This window comes from Petaurus breviceps, unplaced genomic scaffold (assembly GCF_028583685.1).
Source record: "Petaurus breviceps papuanus isolate PSGF00001 unplaced genomic scaffold, PetGlider_PUasm1.0 446, whole genome shotgun sequence".
Classification (NCBI taxonomy): Eukaryota; Metazoa; Chordata; class Mammalia; order Diprotodontia; family Petauridae; genus Petaurus; species Petaurus breviceps.
Window position 1 is genome coordinate 2,479,144 of NW_027186338.1, and position 21,917 is coordinate 2,501,060.

General features: G+C 42.6%; 1 protein-coding gene across 1 annotated transcript; it reads left to right on the forward strand.

Moving 5' to 3' along the window:
* Positions 1 to 221: 221 nt before the first annotated feature.
* CD8A (CD8 subunit alpha) lies at positions 222 to 20,084 on the forward strand. The gene is made up of 6 exons (XM_069100960.1): positions 222 to 399; positions 627 to 995; positions 2,559 to 2,672; positions 3,850 to 3,957; positions 5,302 to 5,332; positions 18,845 to 20,084. Exons 1-6 carry the CDS (start codon positions 345 to 347, stop codon positions 18,894 to 18,896), a joined length of 729 nt encoding a protein of 242 aa, XP_068957061.1. The 5' UTR covers positions 222 to 344; the 3' UTR covers positions 18,897 to 20,084.
* Positions 20,085 to 21,917: the final 1,833 nt, after the last annotated feature.

Below are 21,917 nucleotides of genomic sequence, written 5' to 3' on the forward strand. Positions count from 1 at the left end.
CTTTCTCCTGTTGGCCATCAAGGATGTCCTAGGCTCCAGACTGGACCCAGTGGATGATTCCAAAAGATTCTCGCAGCTCAGCCCCGTCTGCAGACTTCCCTCACTTAGTTCTCCACCACTTGCAGGTGGGCGGTGGCCAGCCTCAGGGAGAGTGATTTTTTTTTCCTGTGGGGTATCAAGTGACATCATATCCTCTGATCTCCACAGAGCAAGACAGAGAAGCTTCCCCACCCTTCACCCAGCCGGGGGCCCCCTCCTCTTACCTGGAGTTGTCCAGCTTTCTGGATCGAGTGAGACTGCTCACCGGCCCTCTGGCCCGGCGGGAAGTAGCAAGGGAGCTAAGGATGGGCTCCCCCTTCGCTGTACGATCCCTGCTCCTGCCGCTGGCCCTACTACTCCGTGAGTAACTCCAATGAGGCCAGGATTTGTGACCCCGGCCGGGGCCCATCCCAGAGCATCCCGGCCAGGGCCGGGAGGTGGAGGGGAGGGAGAGATTCCGGGCTTGCTGGATCCCTGAGGGCACAGCCTGGAGAGGTAGGGCCCAGCGGCGCACCTGTGGAGATGCCCAGGTCGAGGACCATGCTGCTCTAGCTCCTCTGCTCGTGTCTCTCGCTCTTGCTTTCCAGAGCCCGTAGGGTCCCAGACACAGATGAAATTCCGGATGAATCCCCAGGGGAAGCGTGAAGTCCGGACCTCTGACAAGGTGCAGCTGCAATGCGAGACGCTGAGCGCTTCGCAGACAGGATGCTCGTGGCTGCGCCTGGCCCCGCAAGCAGTGGTCCCCACCTTTCTGCTCTTCATCTCGGGCAGCACCCCGAACGTGAAGCTGGCGGAGGGCCTGGACTCCAAGCGATTCCAGGGTGAAAGGACCACGCCGTCAACTTACAGACTGACCGTGAATAACTTCAGAGAGGAGGACCAGGGCCACTATTACTGTGTGGTCACCCGCAACTCGGCGCTCTCCTTCAGCCCCTTCGTGCCCGTCTTCATACCAGGTCAGGACCTGGTCATCCCTGCTGGTGTCCCGGGAGGGCTGATTGCCCGGCTGCTCCTTTCCCCCCGGAGCGTGCTCAGCAGAGGGGGAGCTGTCCAGGGCACCACCGAGGCTCCCCTAGGGTCGGGACGCGGGGCAGCCTCCCGGGCAGCGCCAGAATTCCAGTGGGTACCCCTGCCCCCGGGAAACCAAGGCACCAGGCTGGGTGCCTCCGAGTGTCTAGGGCACTGAGGGTTAACAGAGTAAAAAAGAGAAGCCACACATCCTCTCTGGGCTTCGTTTCCTCTCCTGTAAAATGGGGGCATCTCAGGTCCCTCTTCTTATACATCCATGAACCTTTAATGCATGTAAAGGGTTGTGCAAACCTTGGAACACTAAATGAATGTGCACTATTATTATTAGAGCTTATCAGTAGTCCAACCTTCCTCAGTATCCCCGGATCTCCTGATCCCCACCCCCACTAAATTGAAGGGGACCCAGATAGACCCTATGCACAGACTATGCCAGAAGTTATATAACAACTCCAGTAATGATCAATACCTGACATTTGGATAGCCTTTAAAGTTTGGACCTTGTGCCCTTCCCGCATAAAGAGCAAGTATGTGGAGTGGAGCCCTGTGGCAAACTTAAGGGCTGCTCAGGATGGGTGCACCTGGGCTGGGTTATAATCAGCATCACAGAGCTCACGTCCATCCAAGTATTTAAAAGTTCTGGAAGTGCTTTTTGTGTATTATTTCACATGAACCTCACAAGAACTCACTGAGGTTAAGTACTGTAGGTGTCATTATCCCCATTTTAAAGATGAGGAAACCGAGGCTTTGTGATTTTCCAAGGTCATATTAGCTAGGAACAGGGCTAAAGTCCAGGGCTTCTGACTCTTGAGTCCTGATGTGGTTTTTCTATTTTCTCCACCCTCAGAGAGTGCTTCAGAGAGGAAGACTGAGACCCAGAGAGGTCCAACAGCTTGCTCACAGAAGGATTCAGATTAGAACCCAAGACTACTGACCTAAAATTCACCCAAGAATCTCTTGGTCTTTGCTCCCAGAGCATGCTGTTCTGTCCTTGGGTCTTCAAATACACAAGAACAGATATATGGATAAGGACAAATATATAAATGACCCATCCATAGAAAAAAAGACAAAAAAATCAACCTCTGTACCTATAGAAAAACAGATGCCCTGTTCCATCCCTAGAAAGCGCCAACCTGTCAACTGACTCAGTTTCTTCTCTTGTTGAACGAATAGTGCTGAGGGCATAACTACCAGCAGAAATGTCCTCCACTGACTGATGAAGTGCTGTTTCCTTTGCTCCCAACCTGGGGAGAGGTTAGGGAGCCTAGGGGGACCCCTGAGCAGGTCTTAGGACTGTTTGGCTCTGCAGAAGGATAATAGATGTGCATTGCTCTGTATCTTTGCATTCAACTGAGAATAGAAAGAGTTTCTTGCCTGGGGATAAAGATCAGAGAGAGAATGATTTGTTACTTTTAAAGAATGAGGAAAAATTAAGAAATGGGGAGCCATACAGATCAACTTGATTCATTTTCCTCCTTTTTATCTCTGCCCAGTAAAGGCTACCACCACCCCTGCACCCAAGACCACCACTCGCCTGGCCACCACCAGCTCTTCCAAACAGATTTCAGCAGGTTCTGAGACCTGCAAGCCCAACTCCTCGAAGCAAGGTGAGGAAATGACTCTGCCCTTCTCTCTTCTCCCAACCTCTTGGTTAGGGGAGTTCCAGCCTAACCCTAACATCTCTCACTGCGTTTGGAGGTGGTGCCATCCAAGCACTATAGTCAGAAACTGTGGACCAGAAACTTGGACTTCCCCTGCCACATACAGCTCCACCTCTACCTGTTCACCCTCTCTTGTCTTCTGTCACCCTTCTCAGAACCCTCAGTGATGCCCTAGCAGGAAGCAAAAGACGTTCCCAAAGGGAGTGCATGGGAATTTCACCAAATGTTTTATTAAGTTCTTACTATGTGCAAAGCCCCATAGTAAGCAGTAAAGGTTAAAACATTGTCTGATAGGCAGTCCCCACTCTCAAGAAGTTTATAATCTATTTGGGAGTGAAGGAAGAGAAGGGTTGGGCGTGTGCTTTGTATCAGAGATATGATACAAGGCAGAGTGAGATTAGTACCAGGCTAAGGTTCCCACAGAATGTTCTGCATATTAGAAGGGTGGGCTGGCTAAATCACTTCAGGCTGAGGGGGGGGGAGGCAGGTAGGAAAGGCTTCTTGGAGGAGGTTGTGTTTGAGTTGGCCTGGAAGGAAGAGATTTCAATAGATGAAGATGTGAGGGAGTCACATTCCAACCTTGGAAGAGGTGGCCTGCAGAGACCCAGAGAGGGGAGAGCACAACATGAGGGGCAGGTGGAATCTAGAGGACTGAGTGTGAGATAAGGCCATTTGGTCATTTGGAGTCGGGGTGTGGAAGGCTTTGGTTGTCAAGACCAGGGGTTTATATTTTATTATGTAAGCATTGGAGGGGCTACAGAATCAAGGACAATCCCACTGGGAAGTAAGAAGTGTGTCCTGCTCCCTTCCACCACTACTGAGGAACAGAGTTCCCTTAGAAGGACTTTGTGGTTCTTCTTTAAATTTTGGAGAGAGGGACATCTTTGGCCAGATAAGATGTGATAAGACAGAATTAGCTGGCAGGATTCCCAGAGAGCCAGGCAGGCTGGGAACTGACCCTGGGTACCTAGGACCGAGAGGGAATTCCTGCTTGGTTTCCTGGATTTTGTCTTCCTTCTGGCAATGCTTTCCAAAATCTTCTGCTGACACCCAGCTTCCACCAAATTAGGAAGACCAGGACCCAGCATGCCTCATTGACTTTCCCTCTGTTTTGTGTATACAGAAAAGAAGGGATTGAATTTCTCCTGTGACCTGTACATCTGGATGCCCCTGACTGGTGTCTGTGTTATCTTGCTTCTGGCCCTGATCACTACCATTATCATCTGCCAGAGTAAGATGCAACCTTTCTTTCCATACTCATCCATCCAGCCCCAGTACCTATCCCCCCTCCTAAAGTAATGGCTTGGTCCCTTGAACTCCAGAAGGGTAGATGAGATTCCCTCACTTCATCCCCCAAATGGTTCCTTTTGGTCCACAATGTTTCCCACTCCATAGGAGAGTCTTCCCCAATATTGAGCAGCCAGGGAGCTGACATTTAAACCCTTGTCTTCTGATCCCCAAACCAGGGCTTTTACCAGCATGGTCCCTTGCCTAGAACTCAGCTATGGAAAGCACCATTGGCTTTATTTGGCCTTGGAGCTTTCCTGAAACCCTAAAAAATCACCAGTTTAGAGATGACCTATCCAAGGAGAGCCTGCCTCAGCTTTTGATTGATACTGCAGGGTCTGGTGATCTGCACTGGGAGAGGGATTTTCCTCACCTGGGAGGTGAGTGAAATAGATCTCATCCCTATCCCTTTGTGCCAGGTCCTGGGGAAACAGAAACAAAAACTTCTGCCCTCAAGGAGCAGAATAAAGGAGAGAAATAACATGCTTACGGAATAAATGTGAAGTGATTGGGATGACTGAAAGAATCAGGAAAAAGCCCTTGAAGGTGACCCCTGAAGAGAGCTTTAAAGGGTACAAAAGATTCCAAGAATCAGGGATGAGGAGAAAGGCTATTCCAGGCATGGGAGACATTTTGAGCAAAGCCAGGAGATTGAGTAACCCGGAGGGAGTAAGCAACTGGACTAATTCGGCTAGAGCATGGAGTGGGTGAGGGAGTAACGTGTGATCAGCCTGGAAAGACAGGCAGACAGAGAGACTAGAGACTTTATGTTGCCCTGTTCTTGCTTCAGGACACAAACTTAATGGTAGGAAACTTTCAAATGAGCAGTTAGTCAACCAGGATCAAAGTACCTACCGTGTTTCCCCGATAATAAGACACTGTCTTATTAATTTTTTTGGACAGAAAAACACCAGAGGGCTTATTTTCAGGGGAGGGCTTATTTTAATGAACATTGACAACAATTTTAATAAACAGGTAAATGTGAACCAAAAAAATGTACCGTAATGTAGCGTGTAGCGCAGGGGATCACCTTCACTACAGTAGCAATCTCAATAGGGCTTATTTTCGGGGGAGGGCTTATTTTAGAGGAATCTTACGCAGTAAGGGGAGGGCTTATTTTCGGGATAGGTCTTATTATCGGGGAAACACGGTACTATGTATCAGGCATTGTGCTAAGCTCTAGAGATACAAAGAAGGACAAAATATATAGCCTTCTCCCAAGTCCTCTGAAAGATAGACATTATGTTTCTTATCTGTCATTTTTTAATTCTCTGATTTTTTTTTTAAGGGTCACGAAGAAGAGTCTGCCGATGTCCAAGGTAAATCCCCCATCATTCCTCTGGGTGAGATTACTGTAACTAGCATTACTGATAATTATGCTGTAAATGTTTGATTGGGGTAGTGTGGTGTACTGGGCTTGGAATCGGGAAGTCTGGGGTTAAAATTCTTCCCGGACACAATCATAGATCCTTCAAGTATTTAATAAATGCTAAATGCAGCATGCATGAAAGAAAGGTCCCAAGCTGACAAACCAGTGACTCTGAGCATGGGAGGAAACTTTCAAAGGCTGGTGATGCCCAATCTTGGGAACAGAACTGGATGGGGAATGAGGGTCCTAGGGAAGGAAGTATGAATGGCATGGCAGCCTCTGTTCTGACCTGTAATCCAGAAATTCTCCCATGAGTGTTTGTGTGTGTTCCTCAAGGTAGCCCCATTGAGTAACAGATCAACAGCTGGAAGGGACCTCAGAGACCATTTAATCTAACCCTCTTTTTCTATAGAAAGGGAAACTGAGACCCAGGGAGGAGAGAGTGCTTGTCCAAGGTCATACAGGTAGTAAGCACCAGGGGCTCCTTGTTGTACAGACACACAAGAAAGAACAGTTTCCCTGGACTCCTAGATCTTTTGCTCTGACAACCTGCTTGAACAGTCAAAATACCTGTGAACTGGGATTTTAAAAAATTTATTAATTTACTTTTAGTTTTCAACATTCAGTTGCACACGCTTTTGAATTTAAAATTTTCTCTGCCTTCCTTCCTGCTCCCCAAGATGGCAAGCAATCTGATATAGGTTCTAGATATACATCTGTATTAGACATGTATTCACATTAATCATGTTGTAAAGAAGAATTAGAATCAATGGGATGAACCATGAGAAAGAAGAGACAATGAACTGGGGGTTTAAGTATTGTATTGGTATCTTTGGATTTTATGCCACCTATCCCTCCCCTCTCTTTTCCCCAGCAAACTATCCTTGGTCATAAAAAAAGTTTAAAAAAGAGAGAGGGGAAAACAGTTCAGCAAACTTCAACATGAATGAACAGTCTGACAGTGTCAGATACAAAAGTACAAACATGAAACAGTATCAGGGAGACAATATATGTGTGTCTAAAATGTGTACACGTTGATACAGGATAATGGAGGGGAGAGGGGGCAGAGCACACAGTAGTAACAAGGACAGACTCATATTGGTTTTGTTGAAACAGTGTCCAGCACCTGACTTGTCTGATTTGTTTTCCCTCTTAAAGGACTTTTATGGCCAAAATGCCCAACGTGGTGCCTGGCTTTGGAGGTCTCTAAAAATAGTAATACTGAAAATATATCCTAAGGAAATAAAGCAGTAGTGTGTCGGGTCACGTAGGGAGTCAGAGAAAGCAAGACAAAACAAAACAACACACTGATACCACCTTCTACCTGAATTATCTGGTGATTACAGGAAGAAGAAAAAAAAGTTCTTTCTAATGCAATAGATTTAAGCACCTGGTGTATGTGAGGCACTGGAATTTTAGCTTAAAATATGCAGAGAATGATCTCCATTCTATATCTTCTTTCTTGATATACCCCTGCCCTGCCCTCAGGGGCTTGGAGGACTGGCAGCTGATAAAAGAACTTGGGGACCAGTTGAGCCTATGAGTATTTTAGGGCATGTGGGGGGATAGCAAAGTTTGCTTTCCTCCATTTTTAACTCATTAGTAGATGGCAAAAACACAGGATAGAGTCCTGAGAGGCAGCTAGGTGGCAAGAGTGGGGAACTGGCAGCCTCGAGGCCTCTTGTGGCCCTTTGGTCCTCAAATGTGGCCCCTTGCACGCTGAGGGATTTGTTCTGTTCACTTTGGATTCAGTCAAAGAGTCACACTTCAGGACCTAGAGGGCTACATGTGGCCTCGAGGCCATAGGCTCCCCACCCCTGGATAGGGGATAGGGTTCTGGAGTGGGAGTCAGGAAGACAAGGGCTCAAATTCCCTCTTCGACACTTACCAGACATGTGATCCCCTGTCTCTAAGCTTCTGTTTCCTCATTTGTAAAATGAGGAAGATTGACTGGGTGGCCTTTTCTAGTTCTAATGGCAGCCAGGGAGCACAGTGTACAGAGAACTAGATTTGGAGTTCAAATCTAGCTTCAGACACCTACTGGCTGTGAGATGCTGAACAAGTCTCTTAAACTCTGCCTGCCTTAGTTTCCTCATCTGTAAAATAGGAATATATGATGCCCATGAGGATTGTTAAGAGGACCAAATGAAAAATATTTATAAAGTGCTTTGCAAACCTTAAAGGGCTAATAAATACATGCTAGTAGCTATTATGAAACATATGATCTTTTCAACAGAAGAGGGACCCATTATGTTTCTCTCTCTCTGTCTCTCTGTCTCTGTCTCTCCTCCTGTCTCTGTCTCCCTTCCCTCTCTCTCCATCCTCCCTCCCATTCCTCCCCCCCCCATGAAGTAATTACACACACAGAGCTATGGTACCCTTCATTCCCAAGGAAGATTGATCAGTGAATTTCTAATTTAGTAGTCATTATTAAGATGAAATCAATACCTTTAATTTCAGTGCTGATATCCTATTTGATTCCGTTAGATTCATAGGCACCCTACCTTTCATCATTGATCAATATCTTCACTGAGGTTCATTGCACAGATAGGGAAACTGAGGCCCAGGGAAGTAAAAAAAATAACCTTGGGCAGGTCACATTTGAGAGAAAGGACCAGAGCCCTGGGTTCTTTGCAGAAAGATAGACTGTTCCTTCCACTGAACCCCACTGCTAGGGGCTTTCCTGCTTGAAAAGATGGCTTGACTCCAACAGCAAGAGTCAAGAATTTTTCACAAGAGAATGAAGCCAGCCACATTGGTGTCTTAACTTCTTGGCCCCTCCTTTAAGGAAAAGAAACTACAAAGAACTTTGGGGGTCGGGAGAGAAGGCAGGCAGGCTCTTACGACTGGCTATCTTCCAGCACCCATGTTGCTGGAGGAGAGAGGAAGAGGGCTGAGAATGAGGTCAACTGATTCCTACTCTGTGCCACCCACCATCACCACCACCCACTCCCTGGGTGTTTGTGGCTATGAAACAAAAGGTTCTTTCTTGAGTTTACCCTTCACAAATCATAAACCAGGACCTGTATTCCCTTTTCCTAAGCTCTGGGCAAAGGTATCTTGACAGGGACCAGGAACAGCTAACAGACTGTCCAAGGTTGTGAAGTTAGCTGACTCGACATTAAAAACAGCTGACACAGTATTTTATACAGATTATCTAAATTAATCCTTACAGCTACCTGTGATGTGGATTCTATTATTCTACTCATTTAAAGATAAAGGAAACTGAGGTCCAGAGATATAAGTGATTTGTCTAGAGTCATATAGCTAGTAGTAGTGAAGGAGTCAAACCCACTTCCTGACTTGAAATTACAGCTTAAAAAGAATACATCTAAAAAATAACATCTGGAAGTAAGAGATTAGAACAAAATTTACTATACATATGGTGAACTAAAAAAATAAAAACCAAAAAACAACCCAAGCAGGACTTGCAATTGTGCTATCAGACAAAGTAGAAAAGAAAAATGCATGTTAGAAGGAGCCTGGTGCGGTCAAAAGAGACCCCCACCTTCAAACCAAGAAGAGCTGGTTTCAGGTCCTATCTTTGATACATACTATGTGTTCCTAAGTAAATCACTTAACTCCTTAGTGTTCTAGGCAACTCTTTAAAGCTACAAGTTGAAGAGAAGATGCCAGCCTATCTCAGTAGATGAAATTTCCTCACTGAGGAGTTTCCTATGCCATGAAATCAAGAACCAATTCCCTATCCATATGCTATTATCAGAAGAAATAAACAAGGAAACTACATTACACTTAGAGGAACCACAGACAATGAACCAATATCAATATTAAACATATAAGCACCAAAAGGCATAGCTTTAAGTTTTTAAAGGAAAAGTTAATTGAATTGCAAAAAGACATAGTAATACAACAATCATAGGAGACATTAACATTCCTCTCTCAGATCTGAATGAATCTGACAGAATGATAAAACAAAAAGGAAGCTAAAAACTGAAGACATTTTTTGTGGCATTTTCCAAATTAAACATTAAAGAATATTAATATTTATTATATTATTATTATATTAAATATTATATATTATATAATATTATTATATTAAAATAAATATTAAAGAACATTAAAGAATACACATATTTCTCAGCACTGCATGGTATTTTTGCAAAAACAAAAACCAAACCAAACCCCAAAACTCTAGGCTATACAGTACGGCGCAGAGAGCCTAGAACAAAATTATTATTCAATGTAGAAAAGCAGAAACATGAAACATAGCCTTTACAAATAATCTAACAATAAAAATCATAATTATGTAGTAGATACAAGCAAAACTGCAAAACTAATAAAACAAATCATAGAAACAATTAATAATAATGTGAAAGAGAATTATAAAAATGAGACAATGTATCAAAATTTCTGGGATGCAGCTAAATCTGACCTTACAATAAAAGTTACATCTCTGAAAACACACATTAACAAAAATGGAAAAGGAAGGGGTTATTGAACAAAAGATGTCATGTTAAAATGAGAAAATTAATAAAAATGAACACAGAGGAAAAGTTTAATGTTAGAGGAGAAATAGCTAAAAATGGAAAGTAAAAAGACTACAAAAATTACAAAAGTAAAGTCCACTTCTCCAAAAAGACTAACAATTGATAAACCTTTAGCCAACTAGTTTTTTTTAAAAAAAGGAAGGAAAATCAAATTATGAAAATTCAAAATGAACTAAGAAAAAAATCACAATAGAAGAAATATTATCAGAATCAATTGTATACAATTGAATGCCAGAAATACTGAGAATTTAAAAGAAATATAGTATTACCTATAAAATATATGTTAATAGAACCTGAAAAATAGATCTTAATCCAATCTCAAAGAAAAAAATAAGCAACTATAGAGGAAAAACACCCTAGTTGGACAGATTTACAGATAAATTCTATTAAATGTTCAAAAAGCTATTGCTACCTTGGCTAAACAGATTATATCTTCAAAAATTGAGCAAGAAAACACTCTACATACTCCTTTAATGAGGCAAACATGGTTCTAACATGTAAACCAGGGAAGGACAATCCCAGAAAAAAGACTACAGCAATAGATCTAAAAAATGATTAATGATGATCAGATTAGATTTATACCAGAGATATAATAACAGGATAACATTAGGAAATGATTAACATGATATTAAAAACAAAACCACAAGATTATATCAATAGAAGTAGTAAAAATAAATACAAAAAATAAAAAACCTTTGACAAAGCATAAATATTTAATTGCCAAACTTTACAAAGCATAGGTAGAGATGGCAGGGAGAGGGGCCCACAGGTAATTTCTTTTTTTGTTTTTTTTTTTTTTGTGAGGCAGTTAGGATTAAGTGACTTGCCCAGGGTTACATGGCTAGTAACTGTCCAGGGTCTGAGGCTGGATTTGAACTCAGGTCCTCCTGACTCCATGGTCAATACTCTGTCCACTGTGTCACCTAGCTACCCCAATAATTTCTTAGTATTACAAGAAGTATAAAACTAAATCCAAAACTAGCATTAGGTGCAATGGGGAAATACTATCAATTGATATACAAGGATGTATTAAGTGCTTACTAAAGGTTAGGCACTGTGTTAAGTGATAGGGACATAAAGAAAGTCAAAGACAGTCCTTGCCCTCAAGAAGCTTACATTCTAATAGGAAGATAAATAATTAGGCATATGCAAAATAGAGAACAGATGGAAGACATCTTTAGATACCTCCAGAAGCTGGAGGGACTAGTAAATATCTACTACAGAAGGTGGCATTTAATCTGAGTCTTGAAGTAATTGAGGGACATTAAGAGGTAGGGGTAAGAGGGAGAACATTGAATTTAGGAGGCAGAGTCAGGATTCGAAACAAGTCAGCTGACATCAGGTACATTGTGCTATACTGTCTCCCGGTAGGGGAGGTCTCATGGCTTTCTATTTGTTTCCAAGAGGTGCTTGGTCTATGAGGGACAGATAATTCAGTCTACAAGCCATGAATCTGAGAGTCACTTTTATGACTATGAGTACTTTTGCTATCTCTCCTATACTTGATGGTCTCTTGACTTTTTTTTTTTTGCCTTTTGGAGGGCAATTGGGGTTAAGTAACTTGCCCAAGGTTACACAGCTAGTGTGTGTGTGTGTGTGTGTGTGTGTGTGTGTGTGTTAAGTGTCTGAGGCTGGAACCGAACTCAGGTCCTCCTGACTCTGGGGCTAACGCTTTACTCACTGCACCACCTAACTGCCCCTGATGGTCTCATGTAGGCACAAGACATATCTTTCAATTTATTAAATTATTTTTTCCCTAGAGCTAGAGCTACAAAGGACTTTACAGGTTCTTGAATCCAATCCCTTCATTTTTCAGTTAAGTAAACTGAGCCTCAAAGAGATTAAATGACTTACCCAGAGTAAAACATCTGGTGAGTACTTGAAGCAGGATTCAACCTGATCCCAAGTCCAATGTTCTACCTACTACACTACCAGTTCTCAAAGTGTGGTCCAGGGATCCCTTAGGGATCCCGCAGACTCTTTTCCTTTAGGGATCCCCAAGACATTTTAATTTCTACTATGGTAAATATCAATAGATATAACCCACATAAACAAAAGTCCTTTGGGGGAAGGGTCCTCAGTATTTATTAAGAGTGGAGTCTAGTAGGGCCATCTAGGTGGCACAGTGAATAGAGCACCAGCCCTGGACTCAGGAAGATCTAGTTCAAATCCGGCCTCAGACACTTAACACACCCCCCCCCCAAAAAAAACTAGCCGTGTGACCTTGGGCAAGTCACTTAACCCCAATTGCCCTCCAAAAAGCAAAAAAGAGTGGAGTCCAGAGACCAAAAATGTTTGAGAACCACTGCCTATCATTTTGTTTCTTCCATTCTGGTTTCATGTTTCTTTTGGTAACTTTGTCTTCAGAGTTAAATTAGTCTTCCACTATTTCAAGTTGTTACTATGTTGTTACTATGAGTGGAATTTGTCTTCATATTTTCTACCAATGTGACAATATTATATAGACATGAAATCGGGGAGGCAAGAGGCAGACCTTTATAGACACTTTGATCAAGTAATTACTTATTTTGAGGCATTTTGAAGATAATTTTTTAAATTACTTGTATTTCCAGAGATTAGCACAGTGCCTGACACATAGTAAGGATGTAATAAATGCTTTTTGACTGATTAAATATTAAGTAACAGAACCATACTAGAATAGAGTCATTTTGGTTTTGCCCAGGGTTATTGAAATTTAGAAGACACCAGCATCACTAGATAAATTTTTAAATTGTAACTATTTTAGTTAAAAATGGAAATGACAGGCCTTTTCCTTCCCTCCCCCCTTGCTTGTTCATGCTCCAAGTGAAGTGAAGACCCCTGTCTTCCTAGTGTTACTTTTCCCACCCCTTTGAATTTGTCTTTAAAACTTGATTTGAAGGAATGTTTCATGAGTGTTCAGTTGCCTGAGTTTCAAAAATTGCTAGTTAAGAGCTCTGTATGGCAGTGTGTTTTGTTCACCAAGATTTTAAGATTTGTTTCATCTAACTTCATAAGAGAGATCAGTCGAAAATTTTCTTTTTTGGTGTTATCTTTGTCGAGTTCTTGGAAGAAAACCATGTATCGTATGAAGCCACTCCTGTGCTGGCATTTATGTAGCCCTTGAAGGTTTACAAAGTGAGAATACAGAGGCTAATTTAATCCTCACAGCCCATTAAGGAAGATGTTATCATTCTCTGTATTTTACAAGAAATCAAGGCCGAGAGTTTTAGTGACTTGTCCAGTGTAGCATAGCTAGTAAATATTTGACGATTTAAACAAAGGTCTTCCTGGCTCCAGGTTCAGCTCTTGACCACTGACCAATCTGGCTGTTCTTTGAAGTTTTAGGAATATTCTCCAGCAAGAGAATCAGCTCTCATCTAAGTGAAGTATTCTTTCCCCCCACCCTCCAATTTTCTTTTCTGGCATTCTTGATAACCTTTCCTATTTATTCTTGCTATTGAACTGGTCATATTCTCTATTTCTTGCTTCTATTCAGGACATTTATGCTTTTGTAGGTAGTCATCTATTTCCCCTTGGTTGTCACATTTATATGTATAAATGTAATATTTATTTCCTAAAACATGATATTCCCTAAATTTTTTAAATATTTCTTTTGTGTTAGTTGGTAGAAAATCACTATAACATAAAAAAAAAAGATGGTGGACTTGCTTGGAGTCAGGGTGGCCATGGTTCAAATTCCACTTCTGACACTAGCTCTATATCTGAAGCTCCTAGCCCTCAGTTTACTCATCTGCAAAATGTAGATTATAGTATACCTCCTTCTATTAAGCAAGGTTTAAATGAAATAATATAGGTCATCAGAAGTCCTGGGCTGGAGTTTGGGCTCTGTCTCTTGTTGGCCTTGTGACTGAGTCTCAATTGTTTTTTTCAGCTATAAAATGGGGATAATACCTACCAAATAAAGGTTGTTGTGAGAAAAGCATTTTGTAAAGCATAAAGTACTATATAAATATGAAATACATGATTTATTCTTTTTCTGAGGTCTTCGGGTAGAGAATTCATCATTTCCCTACCTCCCTTCTTCCTAATGTAGGTACTGGATGTCACACATTTCTCTTTAAGTCCCATTTTGTCCATATCATTTAAATTTTGATATATTGTATTTGGGGGAGCAAATAGGTGGTACAACGGATACAGCACTGGGCCTGGAGTCAGGAAAATCTGAATTCAAATCTGATCTTAGACATTTACTGACTGTGTGATCCTGGGGAAGTCACTCCTATTTGTCTCAGTTTTCTTATCGATAAAATGAGCCTTGTTAAGCTTTGTTAAAGAAAACACCAAATAGGGTCATGAAGAGTTGGACACCACTGATCAACACTTTTTGTATTTTTATTGGTTTTTAAATATTGTGTGTTGTATTATAGGTTTCCTCTCTGATTCTTGTGTTAGCAATATGGTTGCCTTTTTAAAAAATTTCCATGAGGTCAGGAAATCCTAAATTACATTTCTGTTTTCTAATTTTGTTATTTTGAGGCCTCAGAATACAATATGTAAAATTTCTCCCTTTTTGTGTCAGATCCAAGTATACAATCAATGTCTATGACTGGTCCACATACATTTGGAAAGAAAATGCTTCTCCTTATGTATGTTAATTAATTTTACTGTACTTAATGAATCCTTCAAACCTCTCTACTTCCTTTTTCAACCCTTTGTCAGTTTGTTTTGTCACGTTCTGAGAGGAGAGTGGTGAGATCTCCGATTACAATTACACTTTTGTCTCATTATAGTTCTGTACATTTTTTCAATTCAGAATTTTATTATGCTATTTGAGACATTTGGTACTATTAGGATTCCATGATTTAGTATTTTATACCATTCTTTAATTCCTATAAAATTTACTGAATATTATGAGAACAGCCCCTAACTTATTTTGCGTTTATGTCTCATTTATTTTAATTCAATGCAGCTGGCAGGTCTTCCCCTCCCAGACTGATTCTTTTGTGAAGGCAAAAATAGGTCAATTTTTGCCTCAATTCTTACCTAGCCTTCTATTTCTGAACGGGTGTTGCCTCAGATAAACTGAGACCTGGAAAATACCTTAGTTTAAAAAGACCAAGGTTGGAGGTCATGCCCAATCATCCTGACCTATTGTTTTACCGCTAGCCTCTGATGACTCTGGAGGAGAGAGGGAGGCTGGTGACTTTGCCCAGCTCTACCTCATTTGAATCCAATTCACTTCCAAGTCAAGACATCACCTTCCTGATGTCATTGGTCCCCTTCTAGAGTGAGGGACAAGTAACAACAGACCTGGATGGTTGGAAGGGTTCTCTTTTTAGGTTTTTCTCATTGCCTTCTCAGCACGGCACATTTCAGGCAGGAAATTCTTCTTTCCTCGGTGATACTAGGCAATAGAAGGACTTTCCCTTATTGTTAACATCCACCCTGCCATCTTCCTTCCCCATCATTCTCTGCTGGTGGTTCTCATGCTCTTTCTTGCTGTGGCGAGTTGTAAGATGGCTCCCAATGGTTCTTAGGCCAAAACAATTTGAAGCTGTTCCTGCCACACAGCTCAGACCACAGGAAGAGCAGAGTTCTATTTGTAGCATCAAACGGTCACAGAATCATAGAACTAGCCAAGATATTGGAGATCCTTTTATAGATGAGGAAGCTGAGGAGCAGAAAGGGGAATTAGCTTACTCAAGGTCACATCAAGTGCGTGGCCAACCTGAGTCCCAATCTCCTAAGAGTTTGCTGGATGTGCTGAAAACTTGCTCTTGGCTTGGGTATTACGTTGTAATGGCCCACATGTGGTAGACGGTGCTAGGGATGAGAGTCCTTTCTCTACAAAATGAGGCCTGATCTTCTTTTCCTCTGGTCACCCACTTTCTTGTATCTTGATACTGGTTCCTTCAATGTCAGGGGCCAGATGAAGTTTCGATTTCAAACAGAAAACAGTTTCTAGGCTTGAGCATCCGCTTCTCTGAAGGCATTAAATGCTCAGGGTGGGTTTGCTTTACGCACTGGGCCCTCTTCTCATTCCACCCCCTTACCCCAAAACCAACCCATGCCCTTCCTCCCCTCTAATCTGTGCTGGCTTCCTGTGGAAGCACTGTTTGAAGAGGGGTTTTCACCAAGCCTGGGGCGTGGGTCAGAGTGGGCATAATTCAGTCACCCTGGGCATTGGCTTTACCCGTCTTATCTGCTCACTATTCATCCTGTTCCTCCAGCTCAGTACTCCATCTCCTGAATGAAAAAATGAATTAAATTGAATGTTGACCCTAAAAGGAACTCTTGAGGCAATATGGGAGTCCTTGTTTTCCCTACCTTGTTTTCCCTCTACCTCCATATTTTCACTATTTTTCCTCCTTTCTATCATCATTTCCTCTCCCCTACCTCCACCTTTTCATTTTTGCTTCTCTCTCTTTTGATGGGCCTTAGGTCTTACTGTAGAGGGGGCAAAAATGGGAAAGGGGAAATACGCCTACTCCTTACCCTTCATTTGGGGATTTCAGGGCAAAAGAGGTGACTCACTTGTGACTTAGAATAAGCAAGACCCACCCAAGGCAAAACCACAAAATCATGGAATGAGCTGTCTATAGTGTCCCCCACCCCATTCTGCCTCTACCTCCCCCACAGACCTCTCAGTCACTCTTTGGTAAGCTATTCTAAGCCCACCCAAGCCTGTCCTCTCTGGCTTTTACCACACACTTGGTACCTGGCTTATCCCTGCCTTTCCATCAACTCCCCATCTTTTGTCCTGTGGCCTGAGATGAGGAAACCCTTGTACATTTCCGAGGTGATAACAGGTCCAGTGGGTGGAATGCCGGACTTGGAGGCAGGAAGATCTGAGGAATTCTGAGTATTGACACTTGCCACCCATGGGAGCCTGGGCAGGTCTTCTGGATCAGATGGCCTTAGGTTCCAGCCAGTTCTGATCTATGAACTTATGACCCGGAACTGATAAAACATACAGATGCATCAAAAGGCGTGACTACCCCTCTGGGTAACATGCATTTTAACACCAGGAACTTTTGTGGTGGAAGGAATACAGAATTTGGAGTCAGGAAACCTCGTCTGGAATCCCAGTTCTCCCATTTAGGACCAGCAGACTTACCTCTGCCACCTACTGCCTGTGTGACCCCCTGCTCAAGTCCTTTCCATCTCTGGGCCTCAGTTTCCCCATCTGTAAAATGAGAGGGTTGGACTTGACCTCCTCCAGAGTCTCTTCCAGCTCCAGAGCCAGGATCCCATGTACTTCAGAGCTGGCTGCATCTCACCCACCTTAGTGCCTTCATTCCTATGCAACAATCAACAGAACCTCAAGGTTGGAGGGGGGAGGTCAATGTAACCCCGCCTTAAAAAGCTCCATGCATGTTATGCCCACACAGGGGATGTGACTGGGTGCATGATGGGGAGCTGGAGCCCCGACAGCCCACTAGGGTCTGACTATGTAATAAGCCTATGTCAGACCTACGTTTGAATCTCAACTCTGCCCCTTACTAACTCGGGTGACTCCAGTGGGCAAGCCACTTGCTTCACCTTTGTGAGACCCAGTTTCCTCATCTGCAAAATACAGGGAGAGGCAGGTAGGATAAATCTGATACCACCTATCTCACCAGATTGTGAAAATATGTGTAAAATAAAACAGAAATAGAAGTTGTTATTTTTATTTATTCTAAATTTGAATGAGCGAATGAGAAAGCATTTTGGTGCTTACCCTGTGCGTGTCCCTGGCACAATGCTGGGAACACAAACATGAAGGCCATCTGACAATCACAGCCCTCAGGAAGCTTATATTTTAATGAAGGAGCTATACATAATATATGTGTGTATATATATGTATATATATACATACATACATACATACATAGGGGAGTGTTGACCAGGGAGTGACACTTTGGTCCAGAAAATTACAGGGAATTTAGTGACCATCAATGAAAACATTCAAACAAGCAAATGAAAATAAGAAAATTATTGTACATGAGACTAAATTCCATTATTTATGATTTGCTTACTTTTAACCACATGACCAAAATGTCCTGTGTCCACGCCCCCTCTCTCATTTTCTGCTGTGTATTTTTAGAGATTTTGTTGCTATCGTTTGTTTAAAGTAGTTTTCACATTGTTCTGATTCTGATTTCTTAAGTCTGCATCAGAAGGTAGTTTGGTACCAGGGATTTGAAATCAGAGGACCTGAGTTCAAATCCTGACTCCATCACTTGTGATACCTATGTTATTTCTCTGGGTCTCAGTTTCCCATTTGGGAAATAAAGGGATTAAGAAGATGGCTGCTAAGGTCCCTTGTGGTTCTAAAGCCAACATCCTAAGATCATTTCAGAAAAGTCTTCCCAGATGGCTTTGTATTCTTCATAGCTATTACTTCTTTGGCAGCTAGGTGGCGTCACAGTGCATAGAACACTGTGCCTGTAGCAAAAACCTGAGTTTAAATCCAGCCTGATACTTCTTAACCATGTGACCTTGCTCAAGTCACTTCACTTCTCACAGAAACTACTTCCCAAAGTGGTTGTGATGCTCAAATGAGATTTTTTTTTTCTTTTTTTTTTTTTTGGGGGGGGGGGAAGAGTAGGGCAATTGGGGTTAAGTGACTTGCCCAAGGTCACAAGCTAGTTTTTTGTGTTGTCTGAGGCTGGATTTGAACTCAGGTCTTCCTGACTCCAGGGCCGGTGCTCTACTCACTGTACCACCTAGCCGCCCCTCAAATGAGATATTTTTAAAGTGGTTTGCAAACCTTAAAGTGATCTATAAATACTAGCTATTATTATTTTTTTCTCAGTCTGGACACATAGGTTGTTTCCAGGTCTTTGCTCATATGAAATAAAGTGCTGTATCTTAATATTAATGGGTCTTCTTTTAATCTTCTTTGGGTAGAGTACTAATTAGCAGGACTATTGGCTCAAAAGACGTGACTGTGTAGCTCTTGCTGTCAACTACCAGACTGAACATGAAATGTTATTAACGATAATTGTCTCTTCCCTCCCACTCTGCAGGCCCCTGATCAGACCAGGAGGAAAGTCTGGCCCATCAGAGAGATATGTTTAACCCAGCAGATGCACGTGCAGCAGCAACAAAAATGATGGTGTCTACTACAAGATTATTAACTGAGATATTTCCCTGTATAAATTAGCAGTCATTTCCCTCTTCTGTTTCTTCCTTCTTTCCTCTTTTTTTTGGGGGGGGGAGAGTGGGGGTGGGGAATACGTATGTTTAGGGGAGTGTTCATTTTCTCTGTTTATTTTGAGAATTGCAAGAATAATGAACTTTGTGTCGGGGATACAGTCAGGATAGTGCTGTGAGTGTGCAAGGATATGGCCCAAAGTGGTGAGATGGCCCATCTCCTGGTCATGGAATCCTGGGGCTGGGAGGAAGTCAGAGATGGATTCATGAAGTGGTATACTGCAGCCAGCTCACAGAAGGCCAGTTGTAAAATTCTCAGTGTAAGCATCTATATTTTGGAAATCAGGGGGGAAAAATATGAGTCTTGATGTATTGTTTTGTTGATTTGTCCAGTCTCAAGTGATAGAGAAAATGTTGGTAATGTAAAATCAAACTAAAATGTGTCATGTGGTACACGTGTGGGCTTGTTTGTTTCAAAAAAGCTGATTGTTAAACATTAAGCACCACACTACTGGCCTAGTCAGACACATTTGTTTTACAGATAGGGAAAAGTGAGGACCTGAGACATGAAGTGACTTACCAAGGGTCACACAATCCATTGGTGGCTGAACTGGGATTCAGGCCCACCTGGCAAAATTCTGCTTTGACACAGGTTACAGAAAGGATTGAAAGAGGCCAGGAACCATAAGTAAAATAGATGTGGTTATGGAGTGTTCTACAAAGAACAAGGAAGCATTAGTGAAAAGCAGAGAAATTACATGGAACTGTGCCTTCCTGTTCAGTAGAGCCCAGACAGGGCTTGTCACTCAATGTCTCTAATCTGCAAAATGAAGTAATTACTGATGTAATTACCCCTACCTCACAAAGGTGCCTCGAAACTCAAATGAGAGAATGTGTATAAAGCACTTCACATCACGTAGAATGTTGGCTAAAACTAGACACACCACCTATAATGACGAGAGCTTTGGGGACATCTGTGAACCTTGGTCACTGCTTGAGGAGCCCCTAACTTGCCAGGGAAGTCCAAGAAAGAAGAGAAAACCCTTTCTGCAGAGATTGGCTGGCAGCTAAGCACTGGAAGGGGGAGTTTAGAAATCTACAGGGTGAATCCTCCTATCATACAAATGGGGACACCGAGGCCCAGGGAGTATAAGGAGTTTACCCAAGGTCACAGGGGAACACCACAGTTGAATTTGGTCAGACTTGTGCTCAAAGCCTAAAAAGAGTCTGTTCAGGAAGGGAATTCCTTCCAGGGTCAGATCTTTTAACTACACAATAAAGAAAAAATCATGAGATTGAGTGACTTAGAATGTGAGATGCAAGAGAGAGGGCCTAATCTCAGAGACAGCGGCAGATTTTTCTCCAGAGAGCGTACAACGCTGTGACATGATTACCAAGTATTTAGTAGTGTGATCAGCATGGAAGAGGTAACTCCACATATGTCTCTATCTCTCTCCTCATACAGCCTAGAGGAGACAACGCTGGGCTTAGAGTCAGGAAGACCTCACAAGGCAAACTCAACCTTAGTCATCTACTAGCTGTGTGGTCCAGAGCTAGTCATGTAACCCTGCTTGCCTCAGTTTCCACATCTGTAAAATGAGCTGGAGAAACAAATGTATCTCTGCCAAGAAAACCCCAAATGGGGCCAAAAAGAGTCACATATGACTGAAACAACTCAACAACAAAATGGGATTAATAATAGCACTTTATTATTAATAATAGGGCGGCTAGGTGGCACAGTGAATAAAGCACCAGCCCTGGAGTCAGGAGGACCTGAGTTCAAATCTAGCCTCAGACACTTAACACTTACTAGCCATGTGACCCTGGGCAAGTCACAACCCCAATTGTCCTGCCTTCCTCCCTCCAAATAATAATAATAGTACTTACCATACATAGTTACCAATGATCAGATGAGTTATTGGCAAAGTTCTTAGCACAATGCCTGGTACATAGTAAGACCCTGATAAAAGCTTGATTTTCTTCCTTCCCCTACCCTAGGTCAGATGTCCTTATCACCTGCCTGAATATTGCAATGGCCTCCTATTTGGGACCCCTGTCTCCAGTCTCTCCTTTCCAAAGGTACCAAATTGGTACAAACACCCAATCATGCTTTCCCCCTCAAAAAGGATTAGCATTGGGTAGCTAGGTGGCCCAGTGGGTACAACACTGGCCCTGCAATCAGGAGGGCCTCAAATCCAGCTGTGTTACTAGCTCTGTTACCCGCTACGGTAAGAGTTACTAGCTATGTGACCCTGGGCAGGTCACTAAATCCAGACTGCTTCCAAAAAGAAAAAAAAGTAGCATTAGCAAGCTCCTACTTATCTATGAAATGAAATATAAAACCCTCCACTTGACATGAAAGCCTTCTATAATCTGGTTCCCAACAACCTTTTCAGGCTTATTTCACATTATCCCAGGCAGCCCATCATTGGGGTTCCAGTTTAGAATTCTGGGCCACTCTCCATTCACTGCCCCTGCGCACACACAGTACTCAGGTTCCCTTTGTCCCTCGGGGAGTGAAAGCTGGGTCCTCAAAAGAAGCATGGCATAAAGAAAATCTCTGTAAACTGGATTCCATTTCAAATGGGGAAAGGCTATTTAAAGAACCCTGCCGTGAAGCGTCATCTGGTATTAGGAAGGAGCAAACATATATTAAGCTCATGTACCAGGCACTGGGCTGAGCATTTACAAATATTAAGCTCTTTGATATTTACTTTATTTACTAGTGAAGTCACTGTGAGGTATTCTTTGTAAACGAACATTGCCAAATTATCAGCTCCAAATTCAAAGTGTGAATTTTCATGCAGTGGGTTTCATTCAAGTAGGATGGTCTGAGATGTAGCAGGTCGTGACAGTTCTCAGTGCCCTGAGTTCTATGGCACTGACCCTCTCCCAAAATGCTGATTTCTCTTGAGCCCCTAATAGGAGTGAAGAACAAAGCAGGGA